General features: G+C 36.6%; 1 protein-coding gene across 1 annotated transcript in view; it reads left to right on the forward strand.

Annotated features, from left to right (window-relative positions):
• Nucleotides 1-20,693, forward strand: part of ANOS1 (anosmin 1) — a 126,836-nt gene that overhangs the window by 101,097 nt on the left and 5,046 nt on the right. The window contains exons 9-11 of the mRNA XM_009639485.2: nucleotides 906-1,058; nucleotides 18,226-18,320; nucleotides 20,529-20,693. The exon at nucleotides 20,529-20,693 is cut by the window's right edge and continues 4 nt beyond it. Coding sequence (XP_009637780.1) covers nucleotides 906-1,058; nucleotides 18,226-18,320; nucleotides 20,529-20,693 — 413 coding nt within the window. The remainder of the gene's footprint in view (nucleotides 1-905; nucleotides 1,059-18,225; nucleotides 18,321-20,528) is intronic.

Genomic DNA, 20,693 nt, shown 5'->3' on the forward strand with positions numbered 1-20,693 from the left:
AGAATCTTTACTTTTCATTTAGGTGTATTACTGAATCAAATACAGCTTTTTTTGTTAATCCGATGCAAATATTGTCCTCTTAATCTGAACTGATGTATTTGCAAGTGTGCCATGAAAATGCAGTTTGAATCAGCATTGCTGGCTTTTCAACTGAAAATATCTAGAAATACTGTCAACCCTGCTAAATGTTGATGAACTCTTGCCAAACTAAATGCTTGGTGAAGGACATCCCCTTACCATTGCTAGTTGGAAGCTAGGCACATAACACCAAGGGAATCACTCAAAGTTAATTCTGCTCTTACAATGTTTTCCTAAGCATTCACTGTGCACTGTTGGAAACAGGAAAGTGGGCAAGAAATGTGGGCAAGAAATATCCTTAATCTGACCAGAGTGTTCTTATATAGCATACCAAAGGACTATACTTACTTTGATATAATAACCACATGTGGCACTCTGTGGATTACACTCAATGCCATCCTTGGGTTTTGTGTATATTCAAACACTGCACAAATACAAAGACCATGAATGATTATACAGAACTATTGCTAGGTACTACACCTGTTTAAAAAGTCAGTGTATGAACATTTCTTGTTCCTGGGGACATAAATACACTCCCTTCCCTTATTGTTATTTTGAAAATTTACAGAGTATCTTCATATTAAAATGTATTTATCTTTTTCTCTCTCTGTCCAAAATATTTTTTTTACTGAATTTCAAACAAGTGATATGCTTTTCAACCATTATGGACAGTTTGTTCTTTATAGTAATTTCATTTAGGTAAGATATTGAAATAAGATCTTTTGGATTAAAGATAGTATTATTTTCTGAATTTCAGCACTGTTAACATAGTCATTATAAGGCACTGTACTTAAATAAATAATTACTGATTGTTCTGTGTATTGCAGAGGAACAGACATCTTCTGCTGGGAAACCACAGAAAGGACTGGTAGATCCTTACCCAACATTTCAAAGAAGAAAACCCACTCGTTTTCTTAAAATTGGAACTCCTTTCTATCAGGACAATCAACTTCAGGTCAAAGTCTACTGGAAGAAGACAGGTTTGTCAAATTTTTATTTTGCTATATTTTCTAAGGAGGAACTCCCATCATCTGCCTCAGAGTTGTAGAACACTGATATAATATAATGAACCATGTACAATCATTGGAAGTTAAATTCTACACCCATCCCCTCACCTTCAAGTGAGAGTGAAACATTGCCTCTCCTCTTTATGTTATGGATGTGTACATGTCTGGGATAGGGAAATTACATGAAACAGCTATCCAGAAATTAGTCAGTCAGTCATCTAGGGACACTGAATCTTCCCAGAGCCGAGATAATTTTTAGTTTGCTGGAAATTGCTTCTGTAAAGTTTTAAATAGGAAAACAGAATTTGGCTTTATGTTCAACAGAGCTTTTGTGGCTATGAATGTTGTCTCTTGGAGAGCAGTTGGAGCGTCTCAAGCACGTACAGTTCCCAGGCAGATTTTCTTTTGATGCCACTGCAAGTATCATTTGTTGGACTTTGTCAGTTGAGAACTGAGTCAGGAAATGAATGTATATGGGTATCATGCAGTGGTGTCACAAAAACTAAACTGTAGTTATACTGGCTCATGTTAAGGCCCCAATAGGCTTTATGCCAAACTTTATCAGTCACCTTGATTTAGAACAAGATGAACAGTTGGCCACAACCACTGGAAAAATCTTTAAGTTGGTTTTCAGCTAGGCTGCATGCACCCTTCTGTTTTTCAGAAAACTCTTAACAACAATTTTATATTAAGTCTTCCAGTCTGAAGGAAAATGCCATAAATGTTAAGTGTCTAATCAGATTCTGAAATCAAAAAAGGGATTTTCCTTTCTTGCCCTCTAGGTGCATATAGGTTGGTACACATTGCTCCAGCTTAGCCATAACAGGTAGATATGCTGTTGTTTGAAATTGCGCTAACTCTGTTAGCGTTGCAACTTGGAGAAATTACATGTGTAGCAGTCGCACATGTATAAAATCCATTCAGTTTTTGTGTTTGAAATAAAGGGCTACAAAATAGATAATCACCTTTTCTTCTGGAGTTTTTCAAAGAGTTTTAGAAATATTTAAGTTCTTTTGGGTTTAGGTGTATGCAGCACCACCCTGAATGAGGAAAGGCTGTATGAGTATTCAATTATGCTATGCAACATAAGAATCTATTATCCACACAGGATGGTGTGGATTGAGAGGTATCTTTTGCCTGCCTGTTTGAATGGTTACCCTTCTAGACCTGCTATATCAAATACTTTCAAATCAAATGCTTATTCCTCCATAAAATCTGCAAGCTTTGGCTCAGCCTGACTACATACACATTTTCAGTGTTTGTCCCTCTCTTGGCTATGCTAGCTTATTTTTTTTTTTTTAGCTTTTCCCATTATATTTCATTTTTGCCTAACTTCATGGAAAGCTGGAATAGTTTCAAGTTTAAGTAAAAGTTGAGAAATTTTTAATTGTGAATACTAAGTTTACCTAACAATAGCTAGGTTACACTTTGGTTATCCAAAGTGAGATTTATATGTTCCGAGCTTGGGACTGATCACTTTAAGCTTTAGCCTTCTGGAAGTGAGATGTCAAGTCAATGTCCAAGCTCCTTTTATAGTCAAAAAAGAAAAGCAGGTGACTTCTGAAGAAATTCATCCCACACAGAAGCTGAATCATAATCTGGAGATGCCTCTCTTCCTTACTGAGTACAGAAGGGAGCCTAGACAATTAATTTTTAGAAGGTTTAGAGATGCCTAACATCTCTCCGTGAGATGAGGTTCAACTCTGAGCAGTTTGAACTGGAAAAATTAAGGGACAGGATTCAAAGATGAGGAGACTATAATGTCTCCCACATGCCAGCACCGTTAGTGAAATTCACTTTCAAGTAGTTTTCCAAATTCACTGTTACTATTAATGGAGGAAAAATCATGACCAGTACAGCAATATTCATCTTGTTCCTAAGTAGATATCTTGAACTAGGTGTCCACTAATTATAATGGTAACTTAAATATTGAGCTTGTAAGTAGATGTTACAACCTAGTTACTTAAATGCTGACAAATCTGGAGCTGAATTCCACACCGTTACATACCCATAATTTGTAGTAAAATTTATAAATGCCTGTAAAAAGAAATAAGGTAGTCAGCATTCTCATAGTAGCTGAGACAAGAGGTAATTAAGTTTAAATGAAGTCAGGGATTATTTTATAACTTGGAAATGTTTGGAAGTGATGTCATCTCCACACTTGGAGATCTTCAAATAAAGATATGGCAAGGATATGTTAGAAATGACATGGATTTGCATACTGTCACCATGTGCCAGGGATGGACCAGTTGAGTTCCTGAATTGCCGACTGTACAGCTGACTCATCTTGTGTGAATCTGTGTACATCCACTTACACAAGGTGGACACCCAGAGGTCCATTGTGGTCGTGTGGTGGGAGCAAGCTCTGTCCCATGCACTGGGGTGTTTGGGTATATGCCCCAGCCATGCAGTGGAAGTTGCCTTCATTTTTCTCATGTAATGAACAGTGATAGCAAAGGTCTGAAACAAGGAGCAGAATATGGCAGTTTGTCATATTTACTTTTTTCTTTTCTTTTTTAAAAAGAAAATATCTGTGTTCTGAGTGACAACATATGTAATAACTCAGCAGGAGCCATTGCCTCATGTGGAACTGAAATATAACCAGTTACCTGCTCGTGAGAAACTAGCAGCTTCTATAAGCTCTTGCAGGAGTTTGGAGGTTACATAGTACATGGGTGAGGTACTGACTTAAATTAACTAGTGACAATTTACTGCAGAGCAAGTCTTTTTCACTGTGCAAGGAACACAGCAGGAGAAGCGTACTGGCTGTGTCTTGCCTTTATGAAAGACAGCAGTTACTGGAGCCAGCTGTGTTGGGAACTGCACCCACACCTCTTTCTCCTTTATGAACTCTGCTGTCTCAAGTCGTATTTAGGGAGTTGTAGGAGGTATATAAGAGTGCAGCAACTATAATAGGAAATACCGAGAGAGAATTTCCCTCAGCCTACTCCATAGCTTAGCGTCTAGGCTATTTTCATTGCAGATAGGCAATCAGAGTTCAAATCCTTCCTGACAGGGAATTGACCTTTTTGTCTTCTACGTGGTGGCTGAAAGCAGGAGTCCCTGTTGATTGCTCTAATGTTCCCAGTATTTTGTAGTTCGCTATTAAAAACAACACTTTTTTTGGTACAGGAACACAGCCATTCTATAGTCCTAAGTTAGGATGTGTGACTTTAAAACAAATAAAAATTAAAAAAAAAATCATGAAACCATGTGAAATAAGTATATTGATAATGATAAGGGTTTCCATGACATAAAAAATAATTCAAGAAATACCAATCTCAAGCTTGAATATGTTGGACATTTGTAAATTAAGCAAAATTGCAATTGTTTGTAGCAATCTTTGCTTTGTCTGATTTGATTTTCAAGGTTTTTTATACTTTCTGTGGTGGATTTCATGGTCCTAATAGGTGATGGTTGCAGTGGCGATGAAATAAATGCATTATTTAGAATTTGGATTTTTTTAAGGCGAAGACATTTAAAACCAATATGATATGTTGATACAGAGTGCGGTTTATCTCTAATAAAAACTTCAACAACTACTAAACCAGCAGTCTTTCACTTTGTAAGAATGTTACTCATTTTCTATAGTAATAGCTGCTCAGAATTTTTTGTTGTATTCCTGAATTCGGTGGCCCTACCATTTTACTTAGACCTGAGATTTTTTTTTCTTTAATTCTGTCCAAAACCAAGATGGCTCTATAGAAGAGTTTTGTACTGCCTCCCAACACTGTAGCATCACAGATTACAGAAACAAACAGAAAGAAAGGCTTGTGTGGATTTCTTACAGTCTCAGAACACTTAAGAAACACAGACGTGTTCCTAAGGTTGTTTTAGATTATTACTTTACTTTCATCGGTCCCTTAATTAGCTGAGAAATTGATTTGCTTTTGAATTTGAACCATTTTACTCTCTCTAAAAAGTGCAAAATAGAACAGGATCACAGAATGAGTTAAATAGTTGGAAGGGACCTCTGGATGTCAGCTGGTCCAACCATCTGCTCAAAGTAGAACTCTGAAGTTAAATCAAGTTGTTCAGTCCTATCTGTAAGGCCCTTTAACAGATCTTGTTATTGTTTTCTGAATGACAGGGAATTTGTCCTTTATGAATATCAGGCTGCAGAGGCCATCTAGCAATTTATTGCAATGTACCTTAGGATTTCCAGAACGTGTGGCGATGTCTCTTGACATTCAAAGATAGTCCTTCCATTACTAAGAAGAAGATGTATTCCTCAGTGTCATTCACAGATGTGCCTCTAGGAAGCCAGTGAAAGACCACAATGATGACATCAGGGCTGAAGCTCTTGGTTTTATATCATCCCTCTGGATAGAATTTATCAGACCTCTACCCTGTACAACAGCTGTAATAAGAGGCGGTGTTGCAAACTGTTACTGAACTGGCTTTATTACACAGAAGAGAATTGATTGCTTATTGATACTCAGACACTGAACACAGTATTTGAGTTAAATAGTCTGAGTAAGTGGATGGAAGATCCTATTTCCATGCTTCATAATACACCCTAGTTTGGTAGCAGGAAAGACTTATTTAGGCCTGTTCTTCAAGAGTCATTCCTTAAGTCCCATTAGCTTCAGTAAGCATGAGGCATGAATGGAATGTAGGATCTGGACTTTACATTAAAATAAATCTCTTTCTGAAATAATCTTTCAGTTTGAATGCTTCGGTATGATGGCAATAATAACTACTTCAGGATGTACGCTAGCAAAAATAACTCCACACTTTAAACAGCACAAGGTGCTTAGCGAAGGCACATAATTTTGCTAGAGAGAGTCATCACAAAAGCATATTGTGATTATATGAATACAATAACTTCTTTCTGAAAGAAGAAAATGTCTTTCACTTGCTGCATCTGACTTAGGCCCGGGATTAGAGAAACACAGTACATTCCTTAAACAGCATGAATTCCACTTTTGTAAATGAAAAGAACTTGCTTGTGGCCAGATTTTTTGGCCATCTTGACTGTGAGAAATTAGAAATTATGTGTGATTTGTGTCAAATAGTGGGATCAGCTTAACTAAATCACTTTTAACTCCTTGGTGCTGGAGTCATAGAGTACCATCCATTACTAAGAATGATGCACTCTGAACCCCCTACTTAAAAGGATTAGCTACTTGGAACAATTAAGATCCTCAGTATCTTGTGCAGTAATCAAGACTGAAAGTGTGAAAATAAAAAGATCCTTATGTTTCCTCTGTTCCTCAGTGGTTTGGCAACTAGAGAGCTGAGGTTTTGGACTTCAGCTGAAAAGCCTTCAAGTTGCTGCAAATTTGTGTATCTTAAGGGTATGAAAATAAAATACTTCCCATAGACAGAAGGAAAAAAAATATTCTTTAAGAGATCACTGCATCAATTCTCATCACTTGCTGCAATAATTATAACACATGAAAATATAGAATCTAATTTAGTGTGATGATTTCTTTCCAAAGCAACATGTCACAATAATATTTTCTAACCCATTACTTTGCCTTCTCTACTGTTTTCTTAGTGCCTGGTATTTTAGTATAATATAACTCTCCTCGCTCAGGTAAAGGTTTAGTTTCCTTCACTTTACTTTGAATGAAGTCTATGAGCATTTGCACCCCCTGTTTAAATTAAACGTTTAAAGAACTTCTAGATATTCAAAATCAATATATCTGCCCCTTGGTTTTGCTTAAAAAGACAAATATTTAAAATGCATTAAGACTTGGCTTCAGGCTTCTTTCTTTGTGTTTCTGGTAAATGCTAAAGCAGAAAAAAAAAGAACACTTAAGGCAGGGAGAGGCAAAGAATCCTCCATTGTCTGATAAATCAACCAAACAAGAATAATGAATTAAATTACAGGGAAGAATAAAATGCAAGGCAAGGCAAAGCAAACAGAAAGCTGCCATGAATGCTTTTAAAACCAGATCTTAGGAAAACAAAATTAACTTTCACTTAGTTCAGGGAGATAAATGAAGTGACTGTATGTGCTGACTCTTTGTTTGCAATAAGATATTTCATGTGGCAGGTTTTAAAATAATTGAAAGCTTTTCGCGTGTTATCCTATGGTCCTTTCTCACAGAACTAGTGCCATTGAAGCTAATTAAACCCTTCAATGCCAGTTGGAGTTTCTAGCTGTTATTGTAAAAAATTCAGCAGTAGTTGCTTAACACTAAGGAATTATTTAGTTTGGTGCTAACTGTTGCACTAGGAAGATCAGTGTTTGAGCAGCTGGCCATTTTCTAATTATAGATATTTAAGCAGTAAAATATTTGTACTTGAAGGTATCAATGCAGTCCAGATGGCTCTTTCAACAAGAAGACCTCACTGTTAATTATAGTGAACTATATACCAATATATTTCCCTCATATTTCTATGCAAATACAGGGACATTGGCTCAGCAGAGGCTGATTGTGTGGGTACACATAATGTGCAATTGTATTTAAGGATTTAATTAGTAAAGCTGGCCCCAAGCACAGGAATCTTCGACTAGATCAACTCTGTAGAAATTCACCAGTAGGCATTGCATAATTTTGCCTTTCCACATGCGCTGCAGCTGGCTCAGATGCCTGTATCCTACGGGCTTCCCCAGCATCATGCCTGGGGAGGTAGGTAATGCTGTCAGCTTCAACTGTTGTGGGAAATTATTCCAGAGCTGAAAGAACATCCTGTCAGAAGTATCCTCTGTGTGATTCCTACTCCTCCCTAACTTTGTCTTACATGGGCCTAATGTAGTTCCAGGAATAAATTTTTTGTTATCCCACTGCTGTAAGTTTTATAATCACATTTACAATAGGGGCAACCTCAGTGGTGTCTCCCCTGTAAATGGGACAATAGAGGGGAGTCTTTTCAAAGGCACAATTTAGTGCATTTCTTCATGTTTCCACAGGAACAACAGAAAACCATTACTGAATGCCTTTCACTGGCTTCCAAACTTCCATACCTTTCAGGGTAGGTGGTTAAAGCTCTCGGTATGACAGTCTTGAGGGCAAGTCTATCCAACGATTAATCCCAGGAATGTAGTTGGAACTAATTCAAAGTCTGCCAGGAAATCAAATATTGGAAGGCAAATCAGAACTGCCTGCTGTGGTCCCAGAGCTCAGACAGCACAGAAGACTGATTTTGCTTAGCAGACACCCAGTGATGTCTTCTGAAGGCAGATTGTGGCTGTACTGGACTGGTTTGGTTCAGAACATTCATCAAAATAGTTCTAACACTTTGTATGGTTGACCCAATTACTGCTTCGTTTTAAAATTTGCATAATGCATGCTGTTCACAAGCCCTCAGTATGACCTGAATCGTGCTCCAGAACATCTTTAATAATTGTGAAAGTCGATTTAATTTTACTTAATTTATGCATTTTAAAAGAAATCTTCTTTTCATTCTTAAACTTAATAACTGAATACAAATTTAAGCTTGTTTTCTTTTGAACTTACATTAAAAGATCAAATAGAAATGTAATTGCAAATTACCTGGTCCATGAGTGCAGTCCAAAGACAGACCATCATTATGTGGGATGGGTACCTGCGGTCAGACTGCAGATACACATTCAATATTACATTATGAAATGATTTATCAAGATAACTCACTTCAAGGCATTGAAAAACTTAACTGGCCAACTAATAAATAAACTCTTACCTGATTTTTAATTCTTTGGGAAAAAATATGTTTTCAAAACCAGCATCTTTGTGTTCCTTCAGTCGTATCTGTCTACGCAGTACACAGTTTTCTACATTTCTTATTACTTCTTGAATATTATCACAACCTATAAAGTTAATTATTTTAACAACAAAGACAGAAATTTATATATATGCATATATATATAGCCTCACTGAAATTGTCAATGGCAATGTCTGTTGTTAGGTACTTTGAATAACTGAGGGATAAAATGGTAAGCTTTTCACCATCCAATTCATCCCCTCCTTTCCCCAAGCTGTACCACTGGGTCATATTCAGTCAAAGAAGTGTCTTACACTATCACATCCGGAGCAATCCTACCACTCCTACTGTGAGCAAAAAGATACTGAGGTCCTGCAGTTCAGCAAGATACCTTCACCAGCTGTGGGGTGATAACTGCTCATGAGTGCTCTCTTAGCCTGCCTAAGTTCTGAAGCAAAATATTTAGCTTATGATCCTTAGCTTGGCAGTGCTAGGTTAACGGTTGGACTTGATAATCTTAAAGGTCTTTTCCAACCTAAACTTTTCTATGATCCTACAAATCTATCCAGGGTAGGTTAAAGTATCAGCCTCAAGTCATCATGCGCGTTGTGGAAGTGGTTTAAACTAATGAGTGTCCTCTTGTAAATTGGGTCAATTTTCCTCCACATGCCTCTTTTTAACCCATATTGTTTAATTAGCCTATTGTATAAGGTGGCCATAAAATCAATTGCATAAGCCCTACAGACAGGAAAGGAAACTGGACTATTTGAATAAGTAGCTACAGTTGGAGGGAAAGACACCAAAAAAGGGTATCTGGCACTGAAATTATAATCTAAATTTAAAGATGTCACATACATGCAGCTGAAAACACACAATTGCTTTTTACTCCTGTGACCATAAACTGCATATAAAAATATCCATAGTAGTCTAGACCAAAGGTCCATGCCACCAGGTATTGTGTTCTTGTCAGCAGCCAAAAGCAAATCCAGAGGAACACAAGAATAGGGCAAGCATGTAATGATACTTCTGCAGATTATTGTCCCAGCTTCAGACAACTTCTAGTTCATGGTATTTCCTGAGCCCAAAGTGATTTCATTGTATTTATTCACTTTTGATGCATTTCTCTTCCATGATAATATCCAGTGTCTCATCAGGGTCACATAAATTTTGGGCATCCGAAACATCCTGGGTTATGGGGTTCCAGAGTTTTAAGTGCTTGTTCTATGAAGAACCGCATATTTGTTTCGAAGCCACTTCTAGCTTCATTTGAATACTAATTCATGTATTGGAGACAACAGAAATCAGTCAAGCTCTGTTCACCCTGTCTGTATGCACATGATTTTATAGATATTTAACCATTTTTTGCTCTTTTTCTCATACACTCAGGAGTCTTAAAATGAAGATTTAAAAACTGCATATTAATGCCATTAACTTCATGAATAACAGTTCAGCAAAGCAACATCCTGACTTAGCATGCCATGATGCATACCATGAACATCTAGTTTTGGAACTTGGTGGCACATTGTACATGCGTGCAACCCCACCCGTTCAGCTTTTGCATAGGGTATGAAAGAGAAGGAAGCAGCAGGTGCGTCTCTGCATCTCCTCTCCACTGCAGAGTTAGGGGTAAGCTGGGTCTGTACCTTGACTCTGGAATTGGGAAGGACTCACAAATCATACCCTCAGTATAGCCTCCCCACCTAAATTAATGTCCAGATTTGTCGAAGTTACACAGAAGGCTAGAGTTAATGATAGAGGACCTAGCGACATTTTCAATAAATGTATAACCATAGCGAGCCTTGGACTTGGGGTTTTTTTGGTTTTTTTTTTCTTTTTCGTTAAATTCATTTTTTGGATGCTTAGATCCTTTTGAAAGGCTATGAGGGAGTAATGTAGGAAGCTTCCATTCAGGCTACAAGCAGCTATTGTGAGACATGGAGCTTACAAATGGCAAATTTCCTTGTAACAGAAAACCAGGATAAGATTTTGTTGAACTCACTTTATATAGGATGGTTTGTGTGGGAAAAGGAGTGAGGGTAGAGGTAATCTGGTTTAGAGATTATCCCAAACTTAAATCTCTCAATATAAACATATTTAAACCTTAAGGCTTCCTACGTCTAGATATGGACACGAATACTGTGGCTCAGGCCTGTCTTTAAATTACACACCAATTGTTAATATCATTTTTGGAAAGGCTTATCATTGTATTACACAAAGAATGTGTTCTATAGAAAGAAAGTTTGTTTTAAATGGCATAATGTGAGAAACAACATTTTTGTGATTTAAATGGTACTGCTTATATTCCATGTTAGAGCAGGAAACAGTGTAGTTTGCCCTGTTAGGAAGTGTTTATTGAATGAAGTTTAAATGTCAACTCAGGGGTTTGTTGTTTATTTTAATCATACTACTTGAATAGGTGATTATTAAAAAGTTCTCTTTCTCAGAGGTGTCATGAATACCATTAATTTCATAACCAAACATTTGACACTTTGGGGTTTTTTTTCTTTTTTTATACCACTGGGTGAATCAATGCAGAGGCAGCTAAAGAGCCAGAGCTGTTTTCATTTAATTTTTTTAAGAGAACTTGCCTAAAAAGCCTGAGACAGAACACATCAACGACATAGCTTTTACAGGGAAAAGAGGAGTGCAGAGAGGCTCACAGTGCATTAGCACATCAATGCAGCATTTGATCAGCAGTTGAAGGTAAACTGTGTTTACCTATGTATCCTAAGTACTTGTTATTCTGTCTTTATTTCTTGTCCTGTCATTAGCTTCAGATTTCAAATGTTGGCAAGAAACGCATGATTCAGAGAGGCATAGAATGGCTCCTGAACCAATAGGTGAAGAAATAAATAGGTGTTATGATCAAGTGCTGACTGGGATCATATTTTGCTTCTTTGCAGTATGCTGAAGTATTCCTTCTGAAACTGTTCTTCAGTCATGCTGTTATTACAGTGCAATAAATACCATGTGGATCACTTCATACTAATTGTGTCTTCAAAACTGAAGCAACTAATAGTAAATAATACTGCTCCATTTATTCACTTGGATTTTGCCTATTTTTCAGCCTTCCCTGCATATTTTTCAGGACCTCTCCAGCAACTGAGTTTTAGCAGAAAAAGTGGTTTTGGGAACTTGCATGTTGTAGAACTCTGTTGACATGGAGAAGAATGGTGGCCTGATAAGCAGATGAATGCAAGCCTGAGAGAGCAGAAGACGCTTCATTATATTCAGTCTCACCTATTTGCAGAGTAGTTCTTGGTGGGAAAATACAGGCAGGTTATGCTGCAGAGCAAACACTGCTGCTCATTCTTCTGCCAGAATGGTGGGTTGGAAGCAGTGCTGTGTTGTATTAGATCCATGGTTGTAAAGGTGTATCAGGGTTGCATCCTGAAAGAAGACAGGGCAGGAACATTTCTTCAGGAAGCCTTTGACTTGTACACATCTTTGGGCACTTCAGAGATGATAAATTATTTTTTTTTTTATGTAAGGCATCATAAATTTCACCTTCTACCATTGTTACTTTTACATTCACCATAGCACAGCTTCACCATTCAATACGAGATAGATAATTTTCATCCTCGATTGTGTGTTGTTTGACACAGGATTTATACAGAGCTCCCCAAAATCATACTATAATTTTGCCATAGGAGCAATTAATCAAGCTTGTAGGTGCTGAGGCATGCACTTCATGTACCCTGAGCAGATTCCACCCTGTGCTGTGATATTAAATACAAAATCTTCACCCCTTGCTGTAGGCTATTTTTAGAGCAGTAATGCTGCAAGACACATGTTCTAGAAAGGAAATTACTTAATTTTGCTATATTTCCTTCTTTCTGTTAGTCTAAGACAATCAAAGGCATGTTCAAGACTGTCTTTTAACTATAGTTTGTATGGTCATCAGTGTCTTGATCTTGGTGGGTACTAAACTTTCTGGCCTGATCCATTAGCTACTCTTAACTATTGAAGTCAACGTGACTGTTCATATGCTTAAGTGCTTTGTTGAATCAGGGCCAGAGTGCTCAGAAGCTTGTAAGATCAACCTCCCAGTATGAGAAGAAAAACAAAAACCATGTGGCCAGTCACAAATAATCATTGCAGTTTGCTGTATGAAATATCAGATGTAACTATATATAATAAATCCAAAGGCTATCTACGTGCAGAACAAATTCTTTCAGTAACTTTCTTACTGAATAGCTTCACAGAAATTTCAATCTCCTTATGGCATTCTGTTTGAAGAAAGTTTAGGTTTGAATGAAGACAGCAGGTTTACATATGGCTAACTACCTTCCAAACTTTGATAACAACTCCTTTGGACATACAGTTAGCATATTAATTGTAAGTATGTATTTTGGAGGGAGTCAGTTTGCTGAGGTAGCTTGACAAAAACCACAGAACACCTTTTACTGAAATACTCATTTGACATATGCTTGTTATTTATATTAAATTAATACTTTTATGCTGCCAGGTAAAGGTTTTCATGTAAGTATGTCTTATTTTATGATCTTTACTTTTTTACCATATTTTATTCTAATGGGAAAATCTATCAGACACTGCTTGTTAGTTACTTCAAATGCTGTCACGATACAGAAATCAGGTTGATGTTACTGTGTTTATTGAACCCAGACATTTTTATTGTATTTAAACTTTGATTTGACCTGCTGTTGTTGAACATGTCTGCTCTGAAGTCTTGTTTCCCAGCAAATCCCATTTGATTTTTCTTTCTAATAAATGTTTGTAATTTGGTTGCCTTCATAATAGCATTGGCACAGCTAGCATTAATTGGCATTTTTATACCAAATTGTAGAGACCCATCATCCAAAAACCACCCATCAAAGACAATAATATACAACTCTAGAGCTGAAATACTTTTACAGCAGAGACCACTGTTATCACCACTTGACAGAGGTGGAACAGAGGTAAGGAGCCATGAAGTTCTTTGCCTAAATACCTCCAGTAAACCAGCGGTAGAACTAGCCCCTGTGCCCAAAACAGTCTGCTACAATTTTCTTGCTGTGGATCACAGGAATACAAAGAAATATATACCTCTTAAATCTGTTTACCTGGTCTCTTGGAGTGGTAATAGGTTGTTGTCATATTGGTGGCCTTGGGTTGTGTGAACAAACTTCACTGCTGTTCCTACCTATGCTATGCCAGGTTTCTAGTTACAAAGCAGACTTCAGTTCCTCATGATTGTCAGGCTGGCACCCTTCTGCAACAATAAATGTAATATAAAGCAGAAAAAAGTATCTGAGGCAAAGAAAGGAGCTGTCTGCAATAACATGGTAGAAAAAAAGAAACCACATTAGATGCAAGTATTCACATGGCTGGCAGTAATGGAAATGCACAGCAGAACAGAAATGTGGAAAATGTTGGCAAAGATGAAAAAAAGGGATTACTCTTATATTTAGGGGTTTTTTGGTAAACTGTGGAACTATTTAAACCAGAAATTCCACCTAGGAAAAGTTACCTGGTATTGGTTTGGATGATCTTTTTGAATGGGTCTTGAGCTTTAAATTCTGTGGGGAGATGATGAGATTTAGCAAATGCAGAATGTAGGCCTAGGGTATTCCTATTAATCGTCATGCAGCCGTGACTTAGGATACGTTGCAGTACTTCAAGCAAAGCTTTTAAATCTAAGATGCGTAAATTGTGCATATGAACCTGAAATTTTCAAAGTGGCAAAAATATGTATTTGGCATTGGCATTAATGGGATTTTGAGCTGCTTTTAAAGCTTAAAGCTACATAACAAATGTGCATTTCCCCCAAAAAAACCTCTGAAATATATTGATTTATTTTTATTGAAATGGAACTGAGGAGTTCAGGTTGGGGAAGGGGAGAAAGAAGACAAAACTGTCAAAGAACATCTTCATAAACACTATCGATAGAGAGATAGCTTTGTGGAGATACTCATGTGGAGTTAAAGGCTTTTTTGGGTGGAACATAGAAGGAAGGGAATCAAAACAGACATCTTTTCACATGCTTTAGAGCATGCCCTGATCAATACATTTCTAGTTAAAGATTTAAGATTTCTGTCCAACAAGGTTGGCTGCATACCCTTGTTCAGTAAAACAGCTAAGCTTATGTGGAATTTTAAGAACATGTTCATGTGATGTCTGTATAGGAATGTTTTCTTAAGGCTAGGAACTCATTTTATACTTCAGAAAATGTACTTTAAAAATCATAGCCAAAATAATTACCATTAGCTATTAATTTATTTGGGAGGATTAGTTTTTTGCAGCTGTCTGAAACATCAAGAAATCTTTAACTTGAGCATCTGACGGTCATGTCCTTGACAGGAATTTTACAGGGATTTTTAAAGTAATTGTGCTGGTTTGCTTTTTCTTTTTTTTTTTTTTAATTATTATTATTTTTAAAGAAGCTTGAGAATAAAAGTAATTGTTTGAATAAGCTGTCTGCTGTAACAGTCCTTTAAGGAGTTCTTATTTGAATGGTTATTTTGTTGATTTAGTATATCCTTCAAGTTCAGTGTTTCTATACAAATATTTTGAGTTCTGGGAAAGATGAATACTTGCTGTTTGTGGAAGCATCAGCCTTTTTAGTGTTAAGCATTAAGTGTTATACTTCCTAACTGTGAGAACAATGAAGTTATAAAGCTTTATAAAGACTTACAATTCAAAGTACAGAATCAAGAAAACTCCAAACTATTAAGAGGGAGATTGAGTATGTACAAAAAAGGCTTTATAATGTGACATCTGAAATATCAGAGAACCAGACTGAAGGAGTCTGGCAGTTTCTTTTCAGTATTATGTACCTATCCTAGAAGGCATAGCAGAGCTTCCTGATAAAACTGGCCAAAATCAGTCCCATTAGATACTGGATATTCTGTTAACAGTGACTACTCGAATGGCTTTTCAGAAAAAGATGTGGCTGTGGGTTAGAATGTATTAACTTCAGCTGGGCTTTATTCAGAACCATTAGCTTTGGTGGTGGTGGCTGACATGCAGCTAGACTGCAGCTTGGATCGCTTGTCTGGTACCTACCACCGAGTTTGTAACGGACCGATGAAACCCTAAATCTAAATAAAATTGTAGTAAAGATCTCACTAGGAGAGTGTATATTGCTGAAAGGAAGGCTGGGAGAAGCTTTTCTTTTGCATGTGCTGTAAACACAAAATCAAACGTATAATGTTGCATAAAAATGAAACTCTAGGGCCATGAGTTTTATGAGCAACTTTATAAAACAGATGCATATCTTAATTTTTTTTTTTAGGTCTCTTATGTGGCCTTTTAGATCATTCCATACATCTTGTCTTCTTTTGCTTTTAAAAAATTTAAAGATAATTTCTAAACCAGTCTTGTTATTTAATGTACATACTTCATGCATGCACATACACTTGGAGTTTTTCATGCTTCTAGCTTTATTTAACCACAAAATGTCCCACCTTTCCCTATTATTAAAAAAGATTCTGTCTCAAGTAGGAGCTGCTTCCCTATTATCTTTCAGTTTTGCAACCCAAATTACTCTGGCTTTAGGCCCTGACAGGATAGATCTTTTAAAAGCAGAAAATTGTTTTCTTTGTTATCAATTGTTTTTACATTCTTTTTTCCCCTGTCTTTTCAATATAGGTTGTGATCAGAATACCAGATGTGAGCACTAGCAAATATACGATTCATTTGTTAATTCTGTTTAAATTAAAAAAAATATGAAATTATGTTTATTAAAAACCTTCATCCTACGTTTACAGCCCAAGTTGATAGGAAGTGAAATGTCATTTTTTCTTAATCTCTTCCTGATTGTCTAGCTCAAACAGGGAGGTTATCAGAAACCACAGCTGTTTACAAATGGGTTACTAAGGGTTTGCTAATTCAGGAGAGAAGTAGGAAGGAAAAAAAGAACTGCCTGAGAGCAGAAGCTCACATAAGGAATGGAGGTGGAGCTACAATAAAATCTAAACAGAAACCTACTGTGCCAGGAGCTGGAAATACCAAATATCTTGGGTTACAACCTATTTAATTACATTTCTGAACAGAGGCTTAGTAAAACTCTACACTGATATATCTGGATGCTGAGCTGTTCTAAGCTCTTGATGCTTGGGATTTGTCTTTCCCTGGTTGCCCATGTAGTGATACTCAGTGACCTACCCGAGGTATGTCTTACACAGTTCTCGATGCTCGTTAATATAGCATGATTAATATAGCAGCACAAAGTTTTCAGGTCCCAAGAAGCTAGGTGGTTTGTTTGTTTGTCCCAGGAGAGGGGCACAGGCAAGTGTCAGGAAATAATTCAGTGGGAAAGCCCAGCAACTAAGAGGCAAGTGAAACCACATCCATTTCTTTATTTATTTTTAAAAGAGAGGGAACAATCACAAGGCAGCAAGTTATTTCTTTATAGATTTCTTTTTGAAAAAAAAAAAAAAAGTTGGGTTTCCAAAGAAATCACACAAATATTTAGTATACATGTTGTTATGAAGATAGCTGCTGCAAAAATCTATTTCAAGGAGCTTCTGATCAGTCTTTCTACCAGAATACCATTTGAACTAGTTTCAGACACTACTTATTTTCTCTTTAGTTTACAATCCTTCCCTTCTGCATCCAAATTGCTCATAGCAGTCTAATGCCAGATCAGCCCGTAAGGCATCAAAAACATTTGTTTTCCCTCCTGAAACACACAATCAGGCACTTGACATTAGTGGCTATGTCATACCAAGCTAATTAATAATAACAGACATAATTTTGCATCCACTGTATAAAGATAGAGGAGAACTAAATCCAGGAAAAAATGACAAGACATATGCGCACTACCTGATGAGTTTTTCTTCTTTTGTCTAATTCTTTATTCCCCTTTGTACCATAGAGAAGTAAGAATGTTACTTTTTTATTGCTTCGTTATGCAATCAGTATTAGACAAGAAGCTGGAAGAGCTGGAAATTAGTTAAAAGCTTGTACTATTGATACTGCAACAAGTTTTATCGTTGACTTAAATGGGAGCAAACTCAAGCCTTTGGTATTACTCCTAAGAGTCAAGACTAGAATGGACAGATACTGAACAGGTCTTATGATATATTCTGAAAGGAGAAAGCTCAGGGATTTACAGACATTTTCACGTGTCTTCAGGCAAAGATTTCTCAAGCAGTGCCAGGCAGCTGTTTTGCAGTGCTCTGACAGTATAAACAGTTACAGGCAGTTGACACAAAGTCATTTCCATCATTTGCAGGATGTTTAGAATTAGCAGCAATGAGATTTTTTTTTTAATGCTCAATTTAAATGCTTGATTTTTAAAAAAATGTCAGCTATATGCTTACAAATCTGAAAATGCCAATTCATTATTTTGAAAGTTGTCTCCATTAGCTGATATAAGGTTTAAATTACGTAGGTATATATTTTCTCCATTCTGTTGAAGGATGCTTAGGAACAAGTGAGGAACTACCAGCTATACAATACTTAAAACTCCTTCTATTTTTATCCAGAGAAGCCAGAAAAGTTGCAATGGTGAAAGCATAATTATAATATATGTCTTTTCCTCTCTTTTTATATCATTTAGATATCAGCATGAATCAATTCCAAGTCCACTGGTTACTGGAGTCCTGTGTACACAATAACACCAAAGGACTTGGGAAAGTAACTGAGCTGACTTATGTAAGTCTCCATTCAGCCTTCTGCTTGACTCTGAATAGTTTCTAAGCAGCAAGAGAAAGGATGGTTCTGTAACATAACACAGAATGCTTTATACCATATTTCACAGAGAAGTTAGGATGTTTCTTTTTTATGTTCCTCTTCAGGAGAAGATAAAAATGATGCATCTGGACTGTTTGGAGTTTTGTTTTGTTGTTGGTTGTTTTTTTTTTTAAATCCACACTGGGCTGAAATAATTTATTTTTGTCAGTGCTGTTACTCAGAAAACAAGAGCAGGCAAACAAACTTCTTCGCTAGGTACTTACATATTTCTACTGCATAAAGAACATGGAGCTTTATCTATAATTACGACTGTAGGACTAGCTCAGTGCAAATACTGAACAGTAATAATAGTAATTAATAAACTAGGTTTTCTTTTAGACATGCAGGTGGGTTTCACAACCCCGAGGAGAATAATAGAATAAGAAAAAAGGACTGTAGGTGAAAAATACTAGACATTAAATCTGGAAGTCGGACAGATATCAGATAAGGAGAAAAGTTCTATGTAAGTATATGTCAGCCCAAATATATATTGCAGTGGCAGTTCTTCATACTCAATTTGTTGGCAATCTAGCGTCATCCGTCTCTGTAACACATTATTTGAACAACACAGTAATGCGATTGGTGCATCACCATTGATTTAGTGGGTTATGGAAAATGGAAGAAATCACAATTCACCTTTCCTTCTTGCCCTGACCTATACTACTGGATCAGTTCAGTGGAGTTAATGGCATGTAAAAGTAGAGTAAATCAAAAGACTTCATTTCTCAAACGGAAGGCTGTTAGCTTGTAAGATTTACTGCTTCATGGGGTCAGCAAAGCAAATATTAGGGGTGGATTAAAAATATGATTGTGACATAATGTTATGATCACTGCCAATATTTCAAGTTATGCGCATTGAAGATAGGAGAAAGTTAAAATTTAAGAAGTTTATTTCCTCTAGAGGTCAGGAAAGATTCTTTGTACGTCTGCCCAAATGCATTGTGGGATTAGTTAATTTATTGCCTCTCAATCATCTTATGGTAATTGGTCCAATCTACGTTGGGAAATTCCATGTTTCTTTTGAGGAAGAAAATATTTACAGGCAAACAGAAGAAGGTTGATGCTACAAAAGGTTTGGTACTGGATATGATAGGTCAAGGTAGATAAAGGCCTTACGTTTCCAGAGTTGAGCATTTAGGCCCTGTCACAAAAATAAAAATTATCCTGTCACCATTTTAAGCAGTAGTCAAGCCTATTAGAGCACTCTCCCACAAGGTGGAAGGTGGGGAGTCAAGTCCATTCTCAGCTCAACCTCTATGTCCCATCAAAAATGACCTTCTCAGTGAAGGTTAGATTAATCCAGTTTGGGATTAAGAACAAGAGTTATGCAGAAGAACACTGGAAATTAGTCATTCTGAAGGGAAGTAAAGACCTAAAAGGGAGAAAAAGACTTTTGACCTTAGCCAGTAAGATATTACTGGACATTTTCCCAGAAAAAAACCCAACCAAACAAACATTTTTTTCTCATATATGTTTGTGCTGAAGCTTTCAGGCTGTGATTTTCAAAAGTACTTTAGACAGTAAGTATTTAGCAGGACACTTACATTTTGTGTAAAGTTTTCTTCTCCAGTCATTGTCTTTAAACAGAGAATTGTGCTTTGTAGTTCAGCTGTGGAGCTTTTCTTCCTGATAAGAAGGTAGAAGTAGTTAATGTACTGAAACGGAAAGAAAATGGATCCATAATGCCACGCTGGACTTTGAATGTGCTTTTAAAAAGTTGAATGTAGATGAAGCCTGTCATTTACAGCAGCTTAACTCAGCTTCCTTATATTTATTTAATTCGATTAGCATTTACATCCTCATATTGCTAGTCCCATTGCTATTATGTCAGAGAGACGGTTTTAAATGTTAGAAGCCAGTTGCTTTGATGCAGCATGGCAAAGGGACGCTGTAGAATTGAAGGACATATCTAAATACCATGCTAATACATTTTGCTACTGAAAATAATCATAGCATATGCAATGTTTGCTTTGTTCTCTGAGTGAAAGCCATGTTGGCATGTGTTAAGCATATCAGGAAAATATTTTATTGGAGAAAACTTTTCATCTTCTGCCAACCTTATTTTTCAGTTTTTATTTTTTTTTTCTACAGGTCTATTTGCAGCATGTGATCTTTTTGTTTTTCTTCTAGGAAAACTACATGATTCTGAAGGACCTGTCATTTTCATGCAAATATAAAGTAACGGTTTTGCCTGCAAAATCTAAAGGTCGTTTTAAGGCTGAGAGTATTTTCTTTGTTACCCCACCTTGCTCTGCATTCAAAGAAAAAAACCACAAGCACATTAATTGTCCTGCT

This window comes from Egretta garzetta, unplaced genomic scaffold (assembly GCF_000687185.1).
Source record: "Egretta garzetta isolate BGI_Z169 unplaced genomic scaffold, ASM68718v1 scaffold545, whole genome shotgun sequence".
In the NCBI taxonomy this organism is placed as follows: domain Eukaryota; kingdom Metazoa; phylum Chordata; class Aves; order Pelecaniformes; family Ardeidae; genus Egretta; species Egretta garzetta.